The sequence below is a fragment of the Rhamphochromis sp. 'chilingali' genome (assembly GCF_963969265.1).
Source record: "Rhamphochromis sp. 'chilingali' genome assembly, chromosome: 5".
NCBI classification, from domain to species: Eukaryota; Metazoa; Chordata; class Actinopteri; order Cichliformes; family Cichlidae; genus Rhamphochromis; species Rhamphochromis sp. 'chilingali'.
Genome location: NC_137932.1, coordinates 11,202,195 through 11,224,511, shown reverse-complemented (window position 1 = coordinate 11,224,511; position 22,317 = coordinate 11,202,195). Strand labels below are relative to the sequence as shown.

The 22,317-nt window shown below is 40.6% G+C and overlaps 2 protein-coding genes across 3 annotated transcripts in view; one reads left to right on the top strand and one right to left on the bottom strand.

Annotated features, from left to right (window-relative positions):
* The window catches only part of slc22a16 (solute carrier family 22 member 16), a 69,863-nt gene that overhangs the window by 13,747 nt on the left and 33,799 nt on the right, over positions 1-22,317 (bottom strand). For both annotated transcript variants that reach the window (XR_013971601.1, XM_080882085.1), the window contains exon 3: positions 7,510-7,616. Coding sequence is in view for 1 of the 2 variants with exons in the window: in XM_080882085.1 (XP_080738211.1) it covers positions 7,510-7,616 (107 nt within the window). In the remaining variant the exon portion in view is untranslated. The remainder of the gene's footprint in view (positions 1-7,509; positions 7,617-22,317) is intronic.
* The window catches only part of mettl24 (methyltransferase like 24), a 52,291-nt gene continuing 42,159 nt past the window's right edge, over positions 12,186-22,317 (top strand). The window contains exon 1 of the mRNA XM_080882089.1: positions 12,186-12,776. Within this exon, the coding sequence (XP_080738215.1) occupies positions 12,435-12,776 (342 nt within the window). The 5' untranslated portion in view covers positions 12,186-12,434. The remainder of the gene's footprint in view (positions 12,777-22,317) is intronic.

Below are 22,317 nucleotides of genomic sequence, written 5' to 3'. Positions count from 1 at the left end.
ACTTTTGTTTCTAAATACGGGACGATTCCGTATTTTAAGGGACGGTTGGCAACCCTAGTTATAACAGAAAATCTGTCGCGCTCTCTCTCTCCGTCTTTCACTCACACAGACACGCACACCACTACCATCAACTTTGCTAAATTGCTAATGAAAAACATTGATCGGGCAGCTGTGATTGAGCAGCAGTGTAGATCCAACTATTTTCACGGTTGTTGTGTCGTGATAATTTCTGAGGCCACATCGAAAAGGCTCGGATGAGCTTTCCAAAGTTCTACAAGTTGTACCTCCATCGCTTGTGTCCAGATCACACGTAGGGTTGCCAACTCCCTGAAAAATAAATAAGGGACACCTCGTGGCCAGGGCCGCGCAACCTAGTTGTCTTCACCCTTCCCAGTGTGGTAGCTCTTTTTTGTGTGTGTGAAATTATTTTTTAACCATTTGACTTGAATTTGATTTAAGCAGATGCATATTCTTTGTGATATGACCATATGGGAAACAAATGATCATTTAGCCATTTATTTTTAGCTCAAAATGACAACATTAACACAGTAAAACAGGTCTCTTTCTTAAACAGAAGCCTGTCATGCTTAACTTTTGAGAATATAAGTAAATCTTTCTTTAAAAGAACTCTGTCCTGCTTAACTTAAAATTATATAAATTAATAGAAAGCAATAGAACGAAAAATATTCTTGTAACTGTGCACATTTAGTGCATTTAGTACAATTGGCTTCAGCTGAGGTATTATTTCAGCTTTTCTAAAGCTAATCAGCTGCTCCTGTTTGTAAACCCGCTTGTTCCCCTGATTACGCATCTTAACTCATCATCATTATTCATCTATGTATTACTTTTATGTATTAGTGATCTATTTGTTGTAATCATCTATCCTTGCAGTTGTTTATTACACAAAATAAATTATATTATCACACTTCTGGCCACATAGCGCTGATATTCACTGCACATGCCCATATTAACCTTAACCAGAGGGTTTAAAAAAAACAAACCAGTGTTTACATACCATATCTGCTTCTGCCGTGGCCTGGTGGACAAAAAATTGGTTAAGGGTTCCCCGAGCTTTCACGCCCCTCATGTTCTTCATGTGCCCACCATTAGAAGCATGCCTATGGAAAAAGTGCGCCGGCACACAGTGCAGTGCGCTTTATAGGTGTTATGGTGACCTTTTCCAGCCAGGTGTTTCCCTTTTCCCATTCCTCCCTGTGCTTTTGCAGCCTTTTTTTTCCTTTCTCTGAGCGAACAAACATTGCTGCTCTAATGCTGGGCTCACACTGTGCGATTTTTGGCATATTTTGAGACGATTTTTGAGTCGTGCGACCGATTTGGTGATCGGCCCAATTTTGGCCTTCATCGTGCATCGTGTAGTATACGTGGGGTAACGAGAAGCGATTAACACCTCGAGCAGCTCCCGATCATCAATCGCTCGTGAGCCGCTCACACTGCTCACGCGCAAACACGTAAACGTCGGTGAAAAAGACGGAGCAGCACGGCTGTGCAGCGTGTGATCTGGACACAAGCGATGGAGGCACAACTTGTAGAACTTTGGAAAGCTCATCCGAGCCTTTTCCATGTGGCATCACAAAATTATCACGACCACAACAACCGTGAAAATAGTTGGATTTACATTGCTGCTCAATCACAGCTGCCTGATCATGTTTTTCATTAGCAATTTAGCAAAGTTGATGGTGGTGTGTCTGTGTGAGTGAAAGACAGGGAGAGCGACAGATTTTCTGTTATAACCTTCATGTTATGGAGGCACAGTGTGAGCACTCAGGTCGCATCAGAGCATCGGGCGGTATAGTGTGAGACCTGCATCGTGACCTACCAACTTCTAACCCCTGCGAGTCAATCGTGCAGTTTGAGCAGGAGCTGAATAACGTGACTGAAAAAATCGCACAGTGTTTGCCCAGCTTTAGGTGTACTGTCGTCCGAGACTTGCACCGCAGTGTCGGCGTTTGTTTCCCTGTTGGCCATGCTTCTTGTTGTGGTCATCTGTTGTCTTCCGGTATTTTCTCCGTAAGCGACCTTTCCTCGACCAATGAGATGAGCGGTAATCTGAATTGTCATACTCGTAAGTGTGCTGTCAGCTCATTGGTCACAAAGCAGGAGAGGGGCTGGGAATTATGTTTTCAAACAAAGCGTTAATTCCATTAAAAGTTATAGACTACTTTTGATTCTCACTGTATTACGGGACAAAGTGCGTCCCTTATTAGCTCAATACGGGACGTGTACTTTTGTTTCGAAATACGGGACGATTCCGTTTTTTAAGGGACGGTTGGCAACCCTAATCACACGCTGCACAGCCGTGCTGCTCCGTCTTTTTCGCCGACATTTGTGTTTGCGCGTGAGCAGTGTGACAAACTGCGGTGACACCCTCCCGACCAAGCGATTGATGATCGGGAGCTGGTCGTGAGGTGTTAATCGCGTCTCGTTACCCCACGTATACTACACGATACACGACGCACGATGAAGGCCAAAATCGGGCCGATCGCCAAAACGGTCGCACGACTCAAAAATCGGCTCAAAATGGGCCAAAAATCGCACAGTGTAAGCCCAGCATTACACTCACACAGACACACACACCACCACCATCAACTTTGCTAAATTGCTAATGAAAAACATTGATCGGGCAGCTGTGACTGAGCAGCAATGTAAATCCAACTATTTTCACGGTTGTGTGCCTCCATCGCTTGTGTCCAGATCACACGCTGCACAGCCGTGCTGCTCCATCTTTTACACCAACGTTTACGTGTTTGCGCGCGAGCAGTGTGAGCGGCTGTGGTGAGACCCTCACGAGCGATTGATGATCGGGAGTTGGTCGTGAGGTGTTAATCACTTCTCGTTACCCCACGTATACTACACGAGGCACGATGAAGGCCAAAATCGGTCCGATCACTCAAAAATCGGCTCAAAATAGGCCTAAAACCGCACAGTGTAAGCCCAGCATTAGAGCAGCAATGTTTGTTCAGAGAAAGGGAAAAATGGGAAAAGGAAAACACCTGGCTGGAAAAAGTTAATATGGGCATGTGCAGTGAATATCAGTGCTATGTGGCCAGAAGTGTGATAATATAATTTATTTTGTGTAATAAACAACTGTAAGGATAGATGATTACAACAAATAGATGACTAATACATAAAAGTAATACATAGATGAATAATGATGATGAGTTAAGATGCGTAATCATGGGAACAAGCGGGTTTACAAACAGGAGCAGCTGATTAGCATTAAGCCAATTGTACTAAATGCACTAAATGTGCACTGTTACAAGAATGTTTTTCTTTCTATTGTTTTCTATTATTTTAAGTTAAGTAGGACAGAGTTCTTTTAAAGAAAGATTTACTTATATTCTCAAAAGTTAAGCATGACAGGCTTCTGTTTAAGAAGGAGACCTGTTTTATTGTGTTAATGTTGTCATTTTGAGCTAAAAATAAATGGCTAAATGATCATTTGTTTCACATGTGTTCATATCACAAAGAATACACATCTACTTAAATCAAATTCAAGTCAAATGGTTAAAAAAATAATTTCACACACAAAAAAAGAGCTAGAAAATTCACCACACTGGGAAGGGTGAAGACAACTGGGTCGCCCGGCCCTGGCCACGAGGTGTCCCTTATTTATTTTTCAGGGAGTTGGCAACCCTATTTCATATTGTCGCGGGTCAGGACTGTTTGGGTTTTGTTTGACAGCTATGTTCTGTTGTTCCAGGCGTTACGGTTGCCATGGTTACAGGGTGACGCTCTCTCTCTGCGTGTTTCCTGGGTGAGAGAGCACTTTTTGTTGTTGTTGTGCTAAGCTAATAGGCAGAATGCTACAGGTATAGCTCTAAAGAATGTAGCATCATAGGCAGTGTAGTCCGTGCTCAGTGTTGGGAAGGTTACTTTTAAAATGTATTCCATTACAGATTACAGTCAAAGGAGCTTGCAAAGAAAAGCGTCTGGACTTCTTTAAGTTGCTTGAAGACGTTTCACCTCTCACCTGAGAAGCTTCTTTAGTTCTAAGGTCAAATGGTGGAGAGTCCCAGATATAAACCTAGTGGGAGTGACCCCCCACAGAGGGAGAACTGAAGAAGCTTCTCGGATGAGAGGTGAAACGTCTTCAAGCAACTTAAAGAAGTCCAGACGCTTTTCTTTGCAAGCTCCTTTGACTACGATGACCTGGATGACTGAGAACCTTCACAGACATATTACAGATTACAGAATACATGCCCCAAAATGTATTCGTATTCCGTTACATTACTCAATGAGAGTAACGTATTCTGAATACTTTGGATTACTTAATATATTATCATGCTGTTTACAACTACGTGAATGTACTATTGCTGTGTGATTTATTACTGTTACTGAAGGTCTGCGGCTCCGAACCATAGTAAAGGGACCTCTGGCTAATATGGTGGGTTCTGTGTCGGGCTCTTAGCCGAAAAATAGCTTTACTTTGTTGTGTGGGTCAACTTTGCTTGCGAGAGACAGAGAGAGGCGTTGAAAGGCTGCTCCAACGGAACTTATTGTTTTCAGAGGAACACGGTGTGCAGTCAAGTCTTAATAGCTTACTTACAACTGGGCTCTTCAGGCACTCTTCTTGGCTAGGGTTGCCAACCGTCCCTTAAAAAACGGAATCGTCCCGTATTTAGAAACAAAAGTACACGTCCCGTATTGAGCTAATAAGGGACGCACTTTGTCCCGTAATACAGTGAGAATCAAAAGTAGTCTATAACTTTTAATGGAATTAACACTTTGTTTGAAAACATAATTCCCAGCCCCTCTCCTGCTTTGTGACCAATGAGCTGACAGCACACTTATGACAATTCGAGTATGACAAGTCAGATTACCGCTCATCTCATTGGTTGAGGAAAGGTCGCTTACGGAGAAAATACCGGAAGACAACCGATGACCACAACAACAAGCATGGCCAACAGGGAAACAAACGCCGACACTGCGGTGCAAGTCTCGGACGGCACACTGTGCGTCCATAAAATGAAGGTTATAACAGAAAATCTGTCGCTCGCTCTCTCTGTCTTTCACTCACACAGACACACCACCACCATCAACTTTGCTAAATTGCTAATGAAAAACATTGATCGGGCAGCTGTGATTGAGCAGCAGTGTAAATCCAACTATTTTCACGGTTGTTGTGGTCGTGATAATTTTGTGATGCCACATGGAAAAGGCTCGGATGAGCTTTCCAAAGTTCTACAAGTTGTGCCTCCATCGCTTGTGTCCAGATCACACACTGCACAGCTGTGCTGCAACGTCTTTTTCACCGACGTTTACGTGTTTGCGCGTGAGCAGCTGCGGTGACACCCTCACGAGCGATTGATGATCGGGAGCTGGTCGTGAGGTGTTAATCGCTTCTCGTTACCCCACGTATACTACACGACGCACGATGAAGGCCAAAATCGGGCTGATCACCAAATCGGTCGCACGACTCAAAAATCGGCTCAAAATGGGCCAAAAATCGCACAGTGTGAGCCCAGCATTAGAGCAGCAATGTTTGTTCGCTCAGAGAAAGAAAAAAAAAGGCTGCAAAAGTACAGGGAGGAATGGGAAAAGGAAAACACCTGGCTGGAAAAGTGCACTATAAAGCGCACTGCACTGTGTGCTGGCGCACTTTTTCCATAGGCATGCTTCTATTGGTGGGCACATGAAGAACATGAGGGGCATGAAAGCTCGGGGAACCCTTTACCAATTTTTTGTCCGCCAGGCCACGGCAGAAGCAGATATGGTATGTAAACACTGGTTTGTTTTTTTAAACCCTCTGGTTAAGGTTAATATGGGCATGTGCAGTGAATATCAGGGCTATGTGGCCAGAAGTGTAATAATATAATTTATTTTGTGTAATAAACAACTGCAAGGATAGATGATTACAACAAATAGATCACTAATACATAAAAGTAATACATAGATGAATAATGATGATGAGTTAAGATGCGTAATCATGGGAACAAGTGGGTTTACAAACAGGAGCAGCTGATTAGCTTTAGAAAAGCTGAAATAATACCTCAACTGAAGCCAACTGTACTAAATGCACTAAATGTGCACTGTTACAAGAATATTTTTCGTTCTATTGCTTTCTATTAATTTATATAATTTTAAGTTAAGTAGGACAGAGTTCTTTTAAAGAAAGATTTACTTATATTCTCAAAAGTTAAGCATGACAGGCTTCTGTTTAAGAAGGAGACCTGTTTTATTGTGTTAATGTTGTCATTGTGAGCTAAAAATAAATGGCTAAATGATCATTTGTTTCCCATATGGTCATATCACAAAGAATATGCATCTGCTTAAATCAAGTTCAAGTCAAATGGTTAAAAAATAATTTCACACACAAAAAAAGAGCTACCACACTGGGAAGGGTGAAGACAACTGGGTTGCCCGGCCCTGGCCACGAGGTGTCCCTTATTTATTTTTCAGGGAGTTGGCAACCCTATTCTTGGCTGCAGTGGTTATTATTATATTTACATGCTTCAGCTCCTGTTTTTGCTCGATGACAGCTCGTACTTTTCCTTTTTCTCCCTCCCTCGCTTGATGAACCAGCATGATAATATATTAAGTAATCCAAAGTATTCAGAATACGTTACTCTCATTGAGTAACGTAACGGAATACGTTACAGAATACATTTTGGGGCATGTATTCTGTAATCTGTAATGGAATACATTTTAAAAGTAACCTTCCCAACACTGGACATATCATAGACAGCATCTTGAGACACCCCTCATGCCTCGGTTTTCTTCCAAGGAGTCAGACTTTCTTGTCATTTTTAAAGTGACTTCGTGCAATAGTTGTCTGGGCTTTCTGAAAATCTATCCATGTTCTTCTTTGGACACTGGCTGCCTTTTTTTTTTTTTTTTTACTGATTTTCAATCCAACCCTTGCTCCTCCATCTTCAAAATATAAAGAAATTAATGGTGACTCGCGATTTTAGCAGTGTACCCAACCTGTGTGGAAAGGTAAAACTTTTTTACCAGCTTTTTAATAAAACCCTAAACGTTTTTAGGTTAAAAAGTGGGAAAACAACTTGACTGATGGAGAGGTAGTCAGGTAAAACCAACCCGCACAGAAAGAAATAATTCTAGGTGTGTTTATTAAGTCATTTTGAAAAAGCCTACTAAAAACGAATATATAAACTTTATAGTTTAAATACATTAACCATGTGTCTCCTAAAGATACACAGGCCCATTTCTAACTGTAATTAGTTATTTTTCAAAATTACAAAGAGGTGACAGAAGTTTCTCTAAGCGAATGTCCCCCCCCTTTTTGAAACATGGATATATCTGTATAGATAAAAAAAAAATACCGTATCATTGCTGTAAAACAAATTACGTCATCTCCCACTTTCAATAGTGTTTGTTTTCAAAATAGCAATGTGAAGTGGGATGTGTAATATTTACGGTTCTAAAGTTGGTGCCTCCTACCACAAAATTCCCCCCACTCGAATAAAGAATAAAGAAAATGTAAAGTTACAACTGACTATAGAGAAAACATGCCAATCCTCACGGTACCTTTTGAAATGTCCGAGCTCGTCGAATACTTTCTCCACAGACATTTTCTGACGGCGCGTTTGTGTGCGGTGGCTCCCGGTGCGTCTCTCCCTGGCGGGCAGCAGCTCCTGAGCGGATCAGCACCAAATAATGAACAGAGGCCTTCACGAAAGCAGGGTGGGAGGGGCAGACACATACACACGGCTATTGACAGACTCGAGCTCCTGGGGCAACTACCTTATAAGCGAGACGCTGGTGTTAAAAAAAAACGCCCTCTCTTCTCTTCCCAGATATAATGAAATAGACAACTGCCCCAAATCTTTTTAATTTTTTATTTTTAAACTAAGCGAGCCGCCCTCAAATCTGGACACATGCTCTCTACAGAGTGCAACACCTCAGCGATACTAAAATGAAAAAGTCAGCACAACACTTTTCCAGAATTGCGTCTTCATAATTGGTAACACGTGACTGGGTGGTTTTAATAAATAGACTGGTGTCTTTCCAACTTCAGATTCACTTAAAACCCCCAAATGAGCTGGGAAAATCACTGGTGATGATGATGACGTTTTGGAAACTTAAAGGTCTGTATGATGACTTAACATTTGTTTGATGACATCACCTCTTTGATTACATTAGTTTTATCAGTCTAATTTGAACTTTTTGTTGTGGAAATGGCACCTATGATGTATCCAAGGGCTTTTTTTCACATTTTGATACAAAGTGAAGTAGTGATGAGAGTTGTTTGCTTTGATACACCTGTGACTATACCTATCTGCAAACTGAAGATCTTGTGATGTAGTGTGATGTGATGTGTAGAAGTATTAGATCTGTTTATTCTGTTGTTAACTGGTTATCCTTGCATAACGTCCACGTGTAAAGTTTAACCCCTATCAGGGTCAACATAAACAAGCGGCCACTGAAACAACTAGTTACTCTAAATGTGCCTGGTGTTTACAGTTTAAGCAAAGCAGTAATGAGCTGCTGGGTTCATAATAATCTCAAGGTCCTGTCTCTGCACCAGCAATCATTCCCTCTTTCTATTTGGCTAGCTCACTCAAAATTGTGGCAACAGCAACAATGGCTATTTTAATTGCTTATTTAAGTAAGCATTTAACATTTTAAGAAGTAAGAAATAACTAGAAATGCCCAGACTCCAAAGTAGCATCCTCACATGGCTCTAATAAACTATCCAAACTTCCAAAATGTATAGTTTGCTTCGAATTAAAACAAGCAAAACAGCTGTAACCATAAACACATAGCTGGCCTGGGTAGTGTTTGTATACGCAGCAATGGATTACAGACCAAGTCCTTACTTCTGTGAAAGTGTGCATTTTATTTGATTTTAGTTTGAGCGACTAAAAAAACATTTAATGAATGCATTTAATCTTCTTCACCACATTTTTGTGGGGTGAGATCACAGGTTATTCACGTCTGTGCAAGACCCACATTTAGAACTTAAAAGCCCGTTCTGTGTCTCTGCTTCTCCAAGTGCTCCTAACGAATCCTTTGATTAATGATTGATACGTTCAGCCGTTGTGTTTGTATTGACTCACTGCATCTTGTCTTGGCTGGATTCAGCAGGAATACGAATACAAACTATAAACTAAACAGCGTTTGCTTTTGCCATCACACTGACTTGCTTTCACTCCACCTTCTCATCTGGGAAATAAAACGGGAGAAGGATCATTGAAATAGGTTGTACGTGCTGACTGTGGCAATTTGTTAAACAGCGTGTTACCGTGAAATTAACTGCAGGTCTGCTTTGAAAGTCATCAGGTTTAACATTTAGACATTAAAAAGTAATTGACACATTACTAGCAAGACTGCATGTTGCATTTGTGTCAATTGCATTTCACAAATGTGTTTGTTTTATGTAAAAGGGTAAGATTTTATGACACAAACAGATGGTCAGCTATAAATCGTCTTCCACATCTAAGTGAGGCTGTATGGCGTTAATATGGTGTGGAATATAAGCAACTATATCTTATATTCTTACATCTATGTCAGTCCAGTTAATAGGTTTGATCGTTTATCCCAGTTTTTGAAGTGTTGCTAACTTTCACAGCTTTTTCTGTATGTATGCATATGTATATCATGCGGTCTCTCGGGGTAGAAGGTGCTTATCTTTGCCACTGGTTGCTGTGCAATCATTTATTGAGGTGTGGAAAAAAGGTCAAACAGGTTTATTTTATTGCCTCAGATGTGTAACCTTGTAACATATTGACCCTTTTAATGCTTATTATTAAACCAGTATGTGAGCATGTTACCGTTGTTGTAAATAAAAAGCTAAAAATATACGTTAAGATCATTATTATTATTTTATTATTATTATTATTTTTTTATTTTTTATTTTTTTATTTGATGATCCAGTTAATCTTGATTGTGCAATGTGTACATATTAGATGAGACTACACAAATGTACACAAAAATCCCAACTGTTGAATTATTACTTAAGGTCATTAACTACAAGCTTATTATAACAATATTATTATAACAATACGTTTATTCTGCAGTCACGTGAGTTGAAAAAACGTAACATAGGGGTGTGTCATTTTTCAAGGCAACTTAGACCATTTACACAATTATCTCACAAGGCTCAAGAGTAGTGAGCTGAGACCCTTGCCAGCTATTTATTATGTATTTACAGTGCTTACAGTGTTTTGAGGACCTGAATCTTATAAAACAATCAAGTTATTCTTATGTGTGTATTGTGTGTGTGTGTGTGTGTGTGTGTGTGTGTGTGTGTGTGTGTGTGTGTGTGTGTGTGTGTGTGTCATTTTGGACCCCAGTTGAAAGTAAACACACGGTAACCTTCACCTCTTCCTGATACAACTGGCCACTTCCCACTGTGCAAAACTTCAGCAGTTCATCCAGACATCGGTGTGTTTCCCAAAATAGAAGAAGCACATTGATCTTATGGTGCAGATTGACCTGTATTAGTCCAGCTTGTTCCAGTTTTCCTGCTTTTTGTGTTAGGAAACCTGTATTTGCCACTGCAGATATCAGACCAGCTGCTGTTTACAAAATACCATGGAGTAAATTCCACTTGCAAGCAACTTCGACAGTTTATCTTATCTAACCATGAAAAGAGATTTTCATTTCTAGATATTTTTTTTGTAACCTATAATTAGCAAAATGAGCCCTTTTGGGTTTACTCTCGCCCTCTTAGAGCTTACTGTGTGGTTATAAGCCTTGCCACTATCAAATTTATCCAGCAGGCATTTTTGCCTTTGCTTCATTAGCAGGTGGTCTATCGGTCTGTGATATCAGGCCCCATATTGAGACACTGCTTTTAAAGTATATGTGAGTAGATAGAGCTTAAACGGCCTCTCTCTGTCTCTCTGGACCCTGTTTTGTTGGAGGATATGAAAAAAAAAAGGGGGGGGGGGGGGGGCAGCCAGAAACAAACGCATTGCACGTAGCAGCTGATTTTGACCAGATCTGGACAAATCATTCCAATATGAATAATGCTGTCTGCAGAGAGAGAGCGAGAGAGAGAGAGAGAGAGAAGTCTCCTGCATCTCACAAAAGAAACATTGTTTTGCTACATGTTTGATACAAAACACACGTCTAAAATTTAGAGTTTTTCCAACTTCTTTTGAGGTAAAAGCTGGACGCTTTTATGTGTAATCACACAGAAGAAACAGTAATCAGTTCCATATGCAGCTGTTTAGAATTAACCACTAGGTGGCAGCAGAGGTCGTCTTACTGTACCCGACATCCTTTATTCTCTCTGGTTCTCCCGATCTAATTTATTTGATTCACTGTAATTGGCTTGTGTGCCGAAGCTGGTATTTAGAGGAGTGTTGTTTGTACTTCAAAGGGGGGCAGCAGAGAATTATTTGTAGGCTCAAAAAGGCTGTAACTGATTCCAAACAGTAGGTGGGAGATCAGCTCTCTTATTATCTGCCTCTTCTTACATTTAGCAGTGCCACGTCAAGCAAATTCTAATTCTCAAGTTTTGTTGTAAGGTCTAATCCTCCCCCACCCCTAAAAAAGACAAAAAAAGGAAGCTTGAAAACACCAGATGAATGTTCTCTTCTTGTCCAAAATATCAAATATGCCCTCATTAAATCAGGAATCGAGAGAAGTATGGAATTTATGTGAAAAAACCCACACATTTTCTTAAATTTGTACAATAACAGAGAAAAATATAGGAATTGATATAGTATTTTTTTTTAGAACATGTGCACACAGACAAAATTCAAGAGTAATGACTTCAAATAAATGAGTAAAAACAAAAAGTTCTTAGAAACTTATCACTCTAACAAAATGTTTGCATTGGAGCACCTCAAATGACTTTTCACAAATACTTAAACTTTCATTCGTGTATGAATGTCGCTGCTGTTTCCAGAGAGAGCCCAACAGATGCTGAGAGGAAATCTTGCATGGACCCGTTATGGAGCTGGAGACACAGCCCATAACTGGAGCTACACCGTAACATGAGATTCTGCTGGGCGGGATGAAGCAGCACCAAGGAGGGGGAAGAACAACAGAGTGGTGTGTGTGTCTGTGTGTGTGAGTGTGAGTGTGATGTGAACCTCAGAAAGAAAAAGAAAGCAAATTAAAGGGGCGTGTGTTTGGGTTAAAAAAAAAGAGAGAAAGAAAGAGACTTACAAGTGTGAGGAGGGAGTTTCCAAAGTTTTCAAAGAGGGTGGCATATTCTGCACTTCACTCTCAGCTTCCAAAGCCTCAGCACTTACACAGCCTCACAGCCTTGCAGGAAGCACAAATATGTGTGCGTGTGTGCTGGTTTATGAGCAACGGTGGAAATGTTTGCATTTCATTAACTTACCGCTGTTGGTGTAAAGGTGGATTTTAACCTTGAGACAAAGGGGAAGAGAAGAGAACTTCCAAAATGGGATAGAAAAAGCAATCAAACTGACACCTTGAGTTGAGACACTGGATTTGGGTGAGTCAGAGAGACAGGGAGGACAAAACAGTGGATGGATATGGGCAGAGAGCGACTCACTCTGGGACTGCTGCTGCGTTTGGGCATCCTGTTCACTGCTGTGTGTGTGTGCATTCATCTTTACCTGGAGAGAGGTTGGCAGGGTGCCTCAGCACCCTTGGCTTTGAGACGTCCAACTAAATCTAATCAAAAGTGGGGTGAACAGAGTAAAATGAAACAGGTGTCTGCAGAAGAAGCAGAGGAGCTGGGCAAAAGCATTAAAAGGAGAATTTCTTATGTTCACAAACTGAAGAAGGACAGTCTAGTTAGGAAGACTGAGGGAGACACAGAGGGCCCCTCACCACGATGCTGCCCGCCTCTGCAACTACACAGAAAGGTATGTTTGATATACCATCAACTTCTTAGCTCTTAATTGTTGTGTTTAAGATTTTTGTCAGGTTTATCTGATTCCTAGATCAGTGGTTTCTTACTGAGTAAGAACTACTGAGTTAATGCTCGGTAAATCCCAGAAGGGTGATGATGGAAGAACAGGCAGCAGAATTGATGCATGTTCAACGAGTGCCTCTGAAATGCTTTGATGTCAAAGAAGAGAGGGTTTGCCACTCAGATTTCTGGCGGTACAGGACTGCATTTATTTTTCTGAGACAAGTGAACAAGTGTTGGCCTAACACACAATGACAAATCAAGCACTCCCTTAGTGCATCAGCTGCAAATCTAAGACAGTCAGCTCTAACAAAGAAACACTTCATTTGTGTGTTCTAAAGTGTAAAGTAAAGTGTAAAGTGTGCGTGTTAGTCCCCATAGGGAAATAGTTCCTCTGCATTTAACCCATTCACCCAGTGAAGCAGTGGGCAGCCACCAGTGCAGCGCCCGGGGAGCGTTGTGTAGGGACAGTACCTTGCTCAGGGGTACCTCAGGGTAGCCGTTCAGTGGAGTCGAACCCCCGACCTTCCGATCATAAGATAAGATAAGATAAGATAAGATAACCTTTATTAGTCCCACACGTGGGAAATTTGTTTTGTCACAGCAGGAGTGGACAGTGCAAAAGTTATGACGCAAAAATTAGAATACAATAAGAATAAATACAGTACACAACTGTACAGAATAGAATAAAATAAAATACTATATACAGTAGAATAAAATAAAATAAATATACAATAAGATAAAAATAGAATACAAATACAAATACTATATACAACTGAGTAAAAATACAACGATGACAGAAAGGATTATTGCACTTAGTATTATTGCATATGTATGGATGTGTGTGCTTGATCAGTTAAAGTCTTTATTATGGAGTCTGACAGCAGTGGGGAGGAAAGACCTGCGAAATCTCTCCGTCCCACACCGTGGGTGCCGCAGTCTCCCACTGAAGGAGCTGCTCAGTGCTGTCACAGTCTGCTGCATGGGGTGGGAGATGTTGTCCATCAGGGATGACAGCTTAGCCGCCGTTCTCCTGTCACTCACCACCTCCACTGGGTCCAGAGGGCATCCTAGAACAGAGCTGGCCCTTCGGATCACCCTGTTCAGTCTCTTCCTGTCCCCAGCAGAGATGCTGCCGCCCCAGCAGACCACGCCATAAAAGATAGCAGAAGCCACAACAGAGTCATAGAATTTCTTCAGGAGTGGGCCCTCCACTCCAAACGACCTGAGTCTCCGCAGCAGGTACAGCCTGCTCTGCCCTTTCCTGTAGAGGGCGTCTGAGTTATGAGTCCAGTCCAGTCTATTGTTCAGATGAACACCAAGGTACCTGTAGCTGTCCACAGCCTCAATGTCCATACCTTGGATGTTCAGTGGTTGCAGTGGAGAATGCTTGTGCCTGCGGAAGTCTACCACCAGTTCCTTGGTTTTACTGGCGTTGATCTGGAGGTAGTTCAGCTGGCACCAGTCCACAAAGTCTTGGGTCAGACCTCTGTACTCCTTGTCGTCCCCATCAGTGATGAGGCCGACTATTGCAGAGTCATCAGAGAACTTCTGCAGGAAGCACTGGGTGGAATTGTGGGAGAAGTCTGCAGTGTAGATGGTGAAGAGGAACGGAGCCAGAACCGTTCCCTGTGGGGCCCCCGTACTGCAGACGACCCTGTCCGACACACAGCCCTGAGTCCTCACATACTGTGGTCGGTCGGTGAGGTAGTCCAGGATCCAGGTAGTGAGGTGATGGTCCACTCCAGAGTTCACCAGCTTGTCCTTTAGAACCGAGGGAAGAATAGTGTTGAAGGCACTGGAGAAATCAAAGAACATGATTCTCACAGTGCTTCCAGCGGTCTCCAGGTGAGCGAGGGAACGATGTAGGAGGTGAATGACGGCATCATCCGCTCCAATGCCAGGCTGGTAGGCAAACTGAAGTGGGTCCAGTGATGAGCTTATTAGGCGCCGAAGCTGAGCCAGGACCAACCGCTCCAGGGTCTTCATCAGGTGGGATGTCAGAGCCACCGGCCTGTAGCTGTTGAGGTCCTTGGGGCGTGAAGTCTTTGGCACTGGTACAACACAGGAGGTTTTCCAGAGCTGTGGGACTCTTCCCAACCTCAGGCTCAGGTTGAAGAGGTGCTCCATCACCCCACACAGTTGGTCATCATGGGGCCACCACTCTACCTACTGAGCTATCCCTGCCCCTTTTTTTTTTTTTTTTTTTCTGGAGCAAACATTACTTTACACACACTCAAACACACACATGCATGAACTCCAGAAGCTTGACCCTGTGACCCATGAAGGGTGTGTTAGTGCAGCAGCTTAACAACCCTCCACTTCCCTCCCCTCTGCTGTCTCTTCATGCATTTCTCTTTGATTCATTTCTGCTCTCCGCCGTTGCCTTCATGTTGTCATTTGATCTTCCCATCCATCATTCTTCCTTTTGTTCCCCTTTCACTGCCAATTTCTGTCAACCCTCCCACCAGCAACACACACACGGTGAGCTCTTTCCACCCTACTTTAGTTTCTCATTCTGTTACATTGGGATAATAAATGCTTCTTCGCTTTTCTGTCTTTAAATCTTTAATGACCTAAACTAGAGACAAAGAAGCCTCAGCACAAGAGTTTTAAATGCCGTGAAAAATCACTGCAGGGCTATCATTCCATGCCTTGAGATGGGCACTTGTGCACCATCAATATTACATAGCACCATATGCTCACTCCACCTAATTTCTAACATAAAATTTGTCTCCTAAGATGCCCCGGAGGTGCCCAGATAAAATTTTCTGTGTCATGCGCTGCTGCTATTTAGCTCTCTCGCTTCCTCTCTACCTAGACTGTGCTTTTCTTTCCTTTCCCTCTCATCTCGAAGACGTGTGTTAACGCTTTTGCTCTGTCATGTTACCTTGTCCCTCTCATGCTCCGTTTTGCTTCCTCATCTCTGCTGTCTGAATCACTTTAAAACTTCAAACCCGCCTTCCACTTTCTCTAACCTGTCTTTCTCTTATGTTCTCTCTTTTCCTTGAACATCGCTCTCTTGCTGTCTCACTAGCATACTGCTTTCTTCTCCCTGAACATATTCATGCAACTCAGATAAAATAAAATAAAAAGCTGCAGGCTGCCGTAAGGAAAATTACATTTTAAAACCTAATTTCCGGTGAGGCTTTGTAAAGCATTGTGCTTTTATAAGCGCTCACTGATTTAGGAATTTATGTACTGAATGATTTGTTCAGTTCAGCATTTCCTGGTACTGTAAAAATGAGAGCATGTAGACCTTATCCCAGTCCACCTTTCTATGCCATTTAAAAGATCTGGGTATCAGTTAAGGCACCACGGCGGCACAAAGCCTGGGGCCTTTCTGTGTGGCGTTTGCATGTTGTTTGTGGGTACTCTGGCTACCTGTCATACTCCAAAGACATGCACTTAGTGGGGTTAGGTTAATTAGTTATTCTGAAATGCCCATAGGTGTGAATGTGAGTGCAAATGGTTGTCTCTCTCTGTGTTAGGCATGCAACAAACTGGCAATCTGACCAAGCTGCACTCTTCTTTGCACCCTATGGCTGTTGGGATAGTCTCCAGCTGATGCTAAATTGGGTAAGCAGAAGAAGATGGATGGTATTAATGCCACTATTGTGGAAAGTGTTACACCTACCATGAACACAACTGGTTTCATTCACACTTTTACCTCCTTGTGAGCTGCGGTGAAGGTAATTGATAATTAGTAAAGATAATCGTACTTTTATACCTCTTCATATGGCTGGATGATCTTCACGAATTACATAAAAGAAGGGGCATGTGACTGCATCTATGTTACAGATGACTCATGAAACTAAACAGCTCTGACCAGACAATTGATAACATGTACGTGAGGCAGTATTCAGACTGAGGTGCATTAATAAACCCCATACAAATAGACTAGAGTATCAGTTGTTGTGTTCAGATTCTAAAAATCTGTAACAGATCTGCTGAAAATGCTACAAGCAACAGCTGAACACGAGTCTTGAGAAGGGAAACAACATTTGACAAAACAATTCAGCATGTCACATAACGTTTATTACCAGATGGCTGACTTGAAGTTATTTGATTACATGTAAATTTTCCGTGCAGTGTTGTTACAGAAGTGCAACGTAAAACATCAGGTCAAATGAAATTGACATGACTGGTATGGATTCCATTTATACCAAGCAAATTATCCTAAATTTGTAGTTATTTGAATAAATAAATCTTTGATTTTATAGATTTCAGATTCATTTTACTTAAAACTATTGCTTTGTGTTTGCAAGAGAAAATAATGTTTGAGTGCAGATACTTATATATGCAGTTTTGGTTCGCACTTTAAGGCCCTCTTAGCTACATTTTAAGCCTTTTACAGTAATTGTGGTCTCCAGGTCTTCTCATTGCACATATATGATAAAGAAGCAAGTCATTAGATCACAAAATATTCAAGCACTGAACAAAGTAGGTGGCTGCACAGTTTCCTCATAGCAAGGAAGTCAGGGTTCAAATCCACCGGTCAAATTTCTAAGAGTTTCTGTGTCCTGTGCCTCTCTGAGTAATCTGGCTTCATCCCCCTACCAAAAGATGTTAATTTGTAAATAGAGGATAGGTTTGAAAGGTTATCAGGTTATACCTGGGATAGATTCCCAGATGGATGGATAAAGTAGTGGTCATCCATTTAATCAAAAATGCACAAGGCCTAACAGTTTTTAGGTTCTTCTGAGCAAAAGCGAATAAAAGTAAAAGATAATTGAAGAACAAAATAAAGCCTGTGTTTAGTAATTAGGGCTTAATGATACACAGATCTAATGTATAGCTGTCTGTACAAATCCATATACAATATTTTCTCTTTCACATTAGCTGCTTGGTCGATGATATTGCTACTGCACACCAGCAACTTAAGTACAACAGCTTTATAAACACAGCACTTGCTGATCTGTCATCTTTGCTACACTTTGAAAATGTCAGACATTAACGATTTTCAGCTTTGAGGCATTTTCTGAGCAAGATGAAGTGAGAGGTCATTAGAAAAGGCAAATCTCATTTTAAAACTCATTCAAGAGGGTAAAGCACAGGAGAGGTTGCTACTGTACCACACTTTACCACCTTGAATAACAGACGGTTGCTGACACATTCTGTCTCCCTTAATAAACTGTACAGGTATGAGTGTGAATTAGAGCCTCAGGGTCTTTTTTATAACCAATCTAAAGGAAATGTAATCTCTTGGCTGTCACACATCCACGTTAAAACACACACACACACACACACACACACACACACACACACACACACACACACACACACACACACACACACACACACGCGTGAGTCTTCTTGAATCATTTACCTCATGCAGTCTTTCTTCCCCACTGGGAAAGGAGCAGAGGGGTGAGTTGGTAAATTATAGACACATATAAAATGTGCTGGTCAAAACAACAGCAGCGGGGGTGGAAGGGGAAACACGGGCAAACCAGTGTCTGAATGGCAGAATTCTGTCACATTTAACACATTTACAGGGATAGCAATGTTACATATCCAATGTTTGAAAAGGGCTAAAGACAGAAAGACAGAAGAGAGCAAACACAGCAGGGCTCTGGTGACTCAGCCCCCTGACTTTAACAGCAATAAACAGACTGCTGGCCTTTTCTCACAGTGACGCACACACAAAATATATAACCTACACACTCCAACGCAGGTCCATCTCCCAAGCTGAAATGCTGGCGACTTGCAAAGTCACGAGAAGTCACCATATTATATCTGCTAATTTAAGCAACTATTCTTTCTATGCGGATTCTGCTTTGACCTACTATCCTCCCATTGGTTAGAGAGGAAGGGCCGCCACTGCCATAACTGGATAATAGTAACAAATACCATCATTGTATAATGTAGCCATAATAAGGTTAAAAGGTTTGCAACAAAAAAAGTGGTAACAATATATCCTGATGTGTAGCAGTTGTAGTGGTGCAACAAATTGTCAGTATTAGGAGTCTGTATGTAATCTCAATTTTTCCCTGTATGGTCCATATAATATAATTACACAATGCACATGCATGATGAAGTTTCTGGCACACAGTTTTTATGCTGATGTTAAGGCGAGAGGAAGCACTCAGGTCGGATATCAACTTTTTCTGAGTTGGGCATCAAAGTTTTGTTGCATCTGTTGTGAAGACTAAACATCTTGTTATCTTTAAAGCTTTGCATGACTAAGAAGTAGTTTAGTGCCCTGTCCAATTTTGTGTACAGTATGGTTTGTGATGCTAATAGGTTTTTGTATTAACAGCTCACCTGCACTACCAGTGATCAATACTTCAGTGCTGTCTTTGCTGTACATTTACAAATGTACATTTACAAATGTACAGCAAACCTAACAATACAACAATCAATGTAGATTGTCCATCTCAAGAGTCTTCTAGATAAATAATCTTTATAAAAAGCATAAAAAGATGTAGTATGTTGTAAAGAAATGTTAATCCCCTGACCCCTGGATGTTTTGAGGTTGTATAAACTGAAAAGACAAATTACTGTGTTGTTTAAAATTCTTTAGCTGAGCGTAGCAGAGCATTCAGAATTAAGAGGTGTATCTGTAGTAATATTGTTTTAAGAAAGTTTTCAGCTGTGTTACAGAAAGACACTTCTGGCACTGAGGAAAATGGATAACACTGAAATGTAACATTAAATAGAGCTTATGCTTTTCAAAGTATTGACTTGTAATCATTTACTGCTTAAACGCAGTTAAATTCAGCAGCAACAACAGCATGCATCATACTGATCAATCTTAATACAGTGATGTTGTTTCAGTCCACAATTTTGCTATGAAGCAAGAGGAAGAAATCTGTGCTTGGAGCAACTTTCTTTAATTTAAGGACACTTTCTACTCAGTCTGACTGCTTCCTGTTAAAAAAAGACATTACTGATTGTTACTACTGCATTTACTCTCTGTAATGAACTCTAAAATCTAAAACCAACCTTGCCATCACTTAATATTAAAACATCATCATCATCATCATCATCAAAATTCATATAGAAATGGAGTACTATTCATAAATTGCTACTTGTACCAGAAATCACTTCATAGCTATCTTCTCAAGTCTCCCTTCCATATCCACAGTGTCCTATTTCACACTGTGAATGTATTTTGAGAGTCTGCGACCTGTAAAGCTTTTACTCGGGAATTCAGTGGCAGCATTATTCAGAGATTACTTGTAGATAGGTCGGCTGCCAATCACATGTCAAACACACTGAACCTCAAAGCCCACAGACAGGCTGTAAATACAGTAAATCACTAGTGAAAAGCAAAGATGAACCATGGATTCTCTTTTCATTTTAGACTATTTTACCAGTGGTGTTCCATCAGGACAAGCAAGGCAGGCACTGCTTGCCTTGTCAAATCTAAAAACAGATATAAGTGAAAATGTACCAAAGCAAATTGACCTCTCTCCTTTCATCTCAGACAGTCCTGTCATAAAGCTTGTCGCATGCCAATTAATATGTGCATCCATCCTTTACATTACTGCCGTCTTGTGGCTGCAGTCAGATGTTGTCGTTGTCGCTATTGTGCTTCTTGCAGTCTTGTAGAAAACTGCATATTTGTCGACAACATGTAGGGAACGATATTGGCATACAGGCTTTCTAAATATCACGCTATTTGCCATTCTTTCAAGTTGTTCCCAAAATATGTTATATCTTTAAAGAAAGCATTGTCAAGAGAAAGAGAACGAGCTGTCTACCTAGTTAGAAATGTTATATTATAATATTAAGCTCAAGTTACTCGTGTCCAGTTATTATCCATTACCTGCTACCTACATAATGTTTGTGGAATCACAGTAAACATTGGTCATGCTACCCTTGCCTGATTTTTACTGCACTATAAAGAAAACAAAAGGAATATATGCAAAATACATTATGATTCCCTTAAAAGTAAATTTAGAGTATAGAGTGAGGTCTCCAGAGGTTTTTGGCTCTTGGGGTTTTTTTTTTTTTTTTTTCAACCACTGCATTTGTTTAGTTTTTTTTTTAACATTTTTTATGTGATGGGACTGCTCCAACTCCAGCTTCAAATGACATCTAAAGACAAATGCTCCAAAATCTAATTCACATTATCTGTAGCCTTGAGTCAAAATGAATCAATTTACATCTGTGAGAGACAAAAACAGTGATCGTGTCAAACTTTTTCTCATGAGAGTAAATCAAACCACTAAAGTGAAAGATGATCAAAATTGCAAACTACATGCTTGTTGTCTGTAGGAATAGAATAAACGCTACTATATGGCCTCAAAACCTATAATTATAATATTCAAAAACAACCAACAAGCCAAAGCAGTCTCCAGTTTAATTCAAATGATCCTTTTAATTAGCTGAGACACAAATTCATTCATTGCAAGGCAATTTTTAATTACTTTTGTTCAAATGGGTAACAGCTTGATTATCAATGAACACTATGCTTCTGAGCATTGATTAGTTCAGAGTTAGGATAAAGTGAGAACAGAAAAAAATCAATCCTGCTTCAATCTCTGCCAGGCGGTATCAGGTCCCATAGATTTTCTTAAGCAGACACCCGATGACCTTCCTTATGTCACGGAAAACTGAAAGATTTGCCTCTGCAGACAGAGAGAGCAAGATAAAAGACTGCTGAAAAGAAGAAAAGAGGTTGACCTTGTATAATCCCAAAGGTGTGACTCAAGTCAGATCACTGGCACCCTTAAGCACCAACTGAGATGCTCAGAGAACTAAGAAGTCACAAGAACTAAGTGCTAAGAAAGCTGGTACATTACCTGCCTGGTCTTAAGCTAAAAATTCCATATCCATTAGCAACACTGCATGTTGCAGATAAAATATTTACATCTCTATATGAACTCCACAAAAACGTATATAATCTTATAATGACAAATTTGTAACACATGAGCTGAGTAGTCACTGTACATTTTCTTATGTTTAATAAGAGAGCTTTATTTTTCTCTTCAGTCACTTGTCAGAAATGTCAATATAAACTTTAGCTAATCTGACACACCTGCCAAAAATAAATATAAATATAGATAAAAGTGCCTGAGAAACTTCTCAGTATGCACAGTAGTGATGGGATTTCCGGCTCTTTTTAGAGAACCGGCTCTTTTGGCTCGGCTCACTAAAAAGACAAGCTTTATGACAGGACTCTTTCGGCTCCCAACCGGCAACTCAGGTTGTTGTGTTGCTTTAATTAATTTATTATCAACAACAATATAAAATTATGCACAAAAGGAGTTACTAATGTAAAAAAAAAAAAGTGGTTTTATTTATATATGTTTATATATGAATATATGCAGTGGCCCTTGGGGACAAGGCACGTACAAACTCCAAAATGCATTTCTAGCGTTAACTGAACTTCCAAAACAGAGCTACCTAGATCACTTAAATTACACAATTGAAAGCATATGTGTATTGTTTGTGTATTTATACACAAGCACTCATATATATTCAAATAATTAAAAAAAAAATCATTTACCTGTTACTACCACACACCAAATCCAGTTATTGGT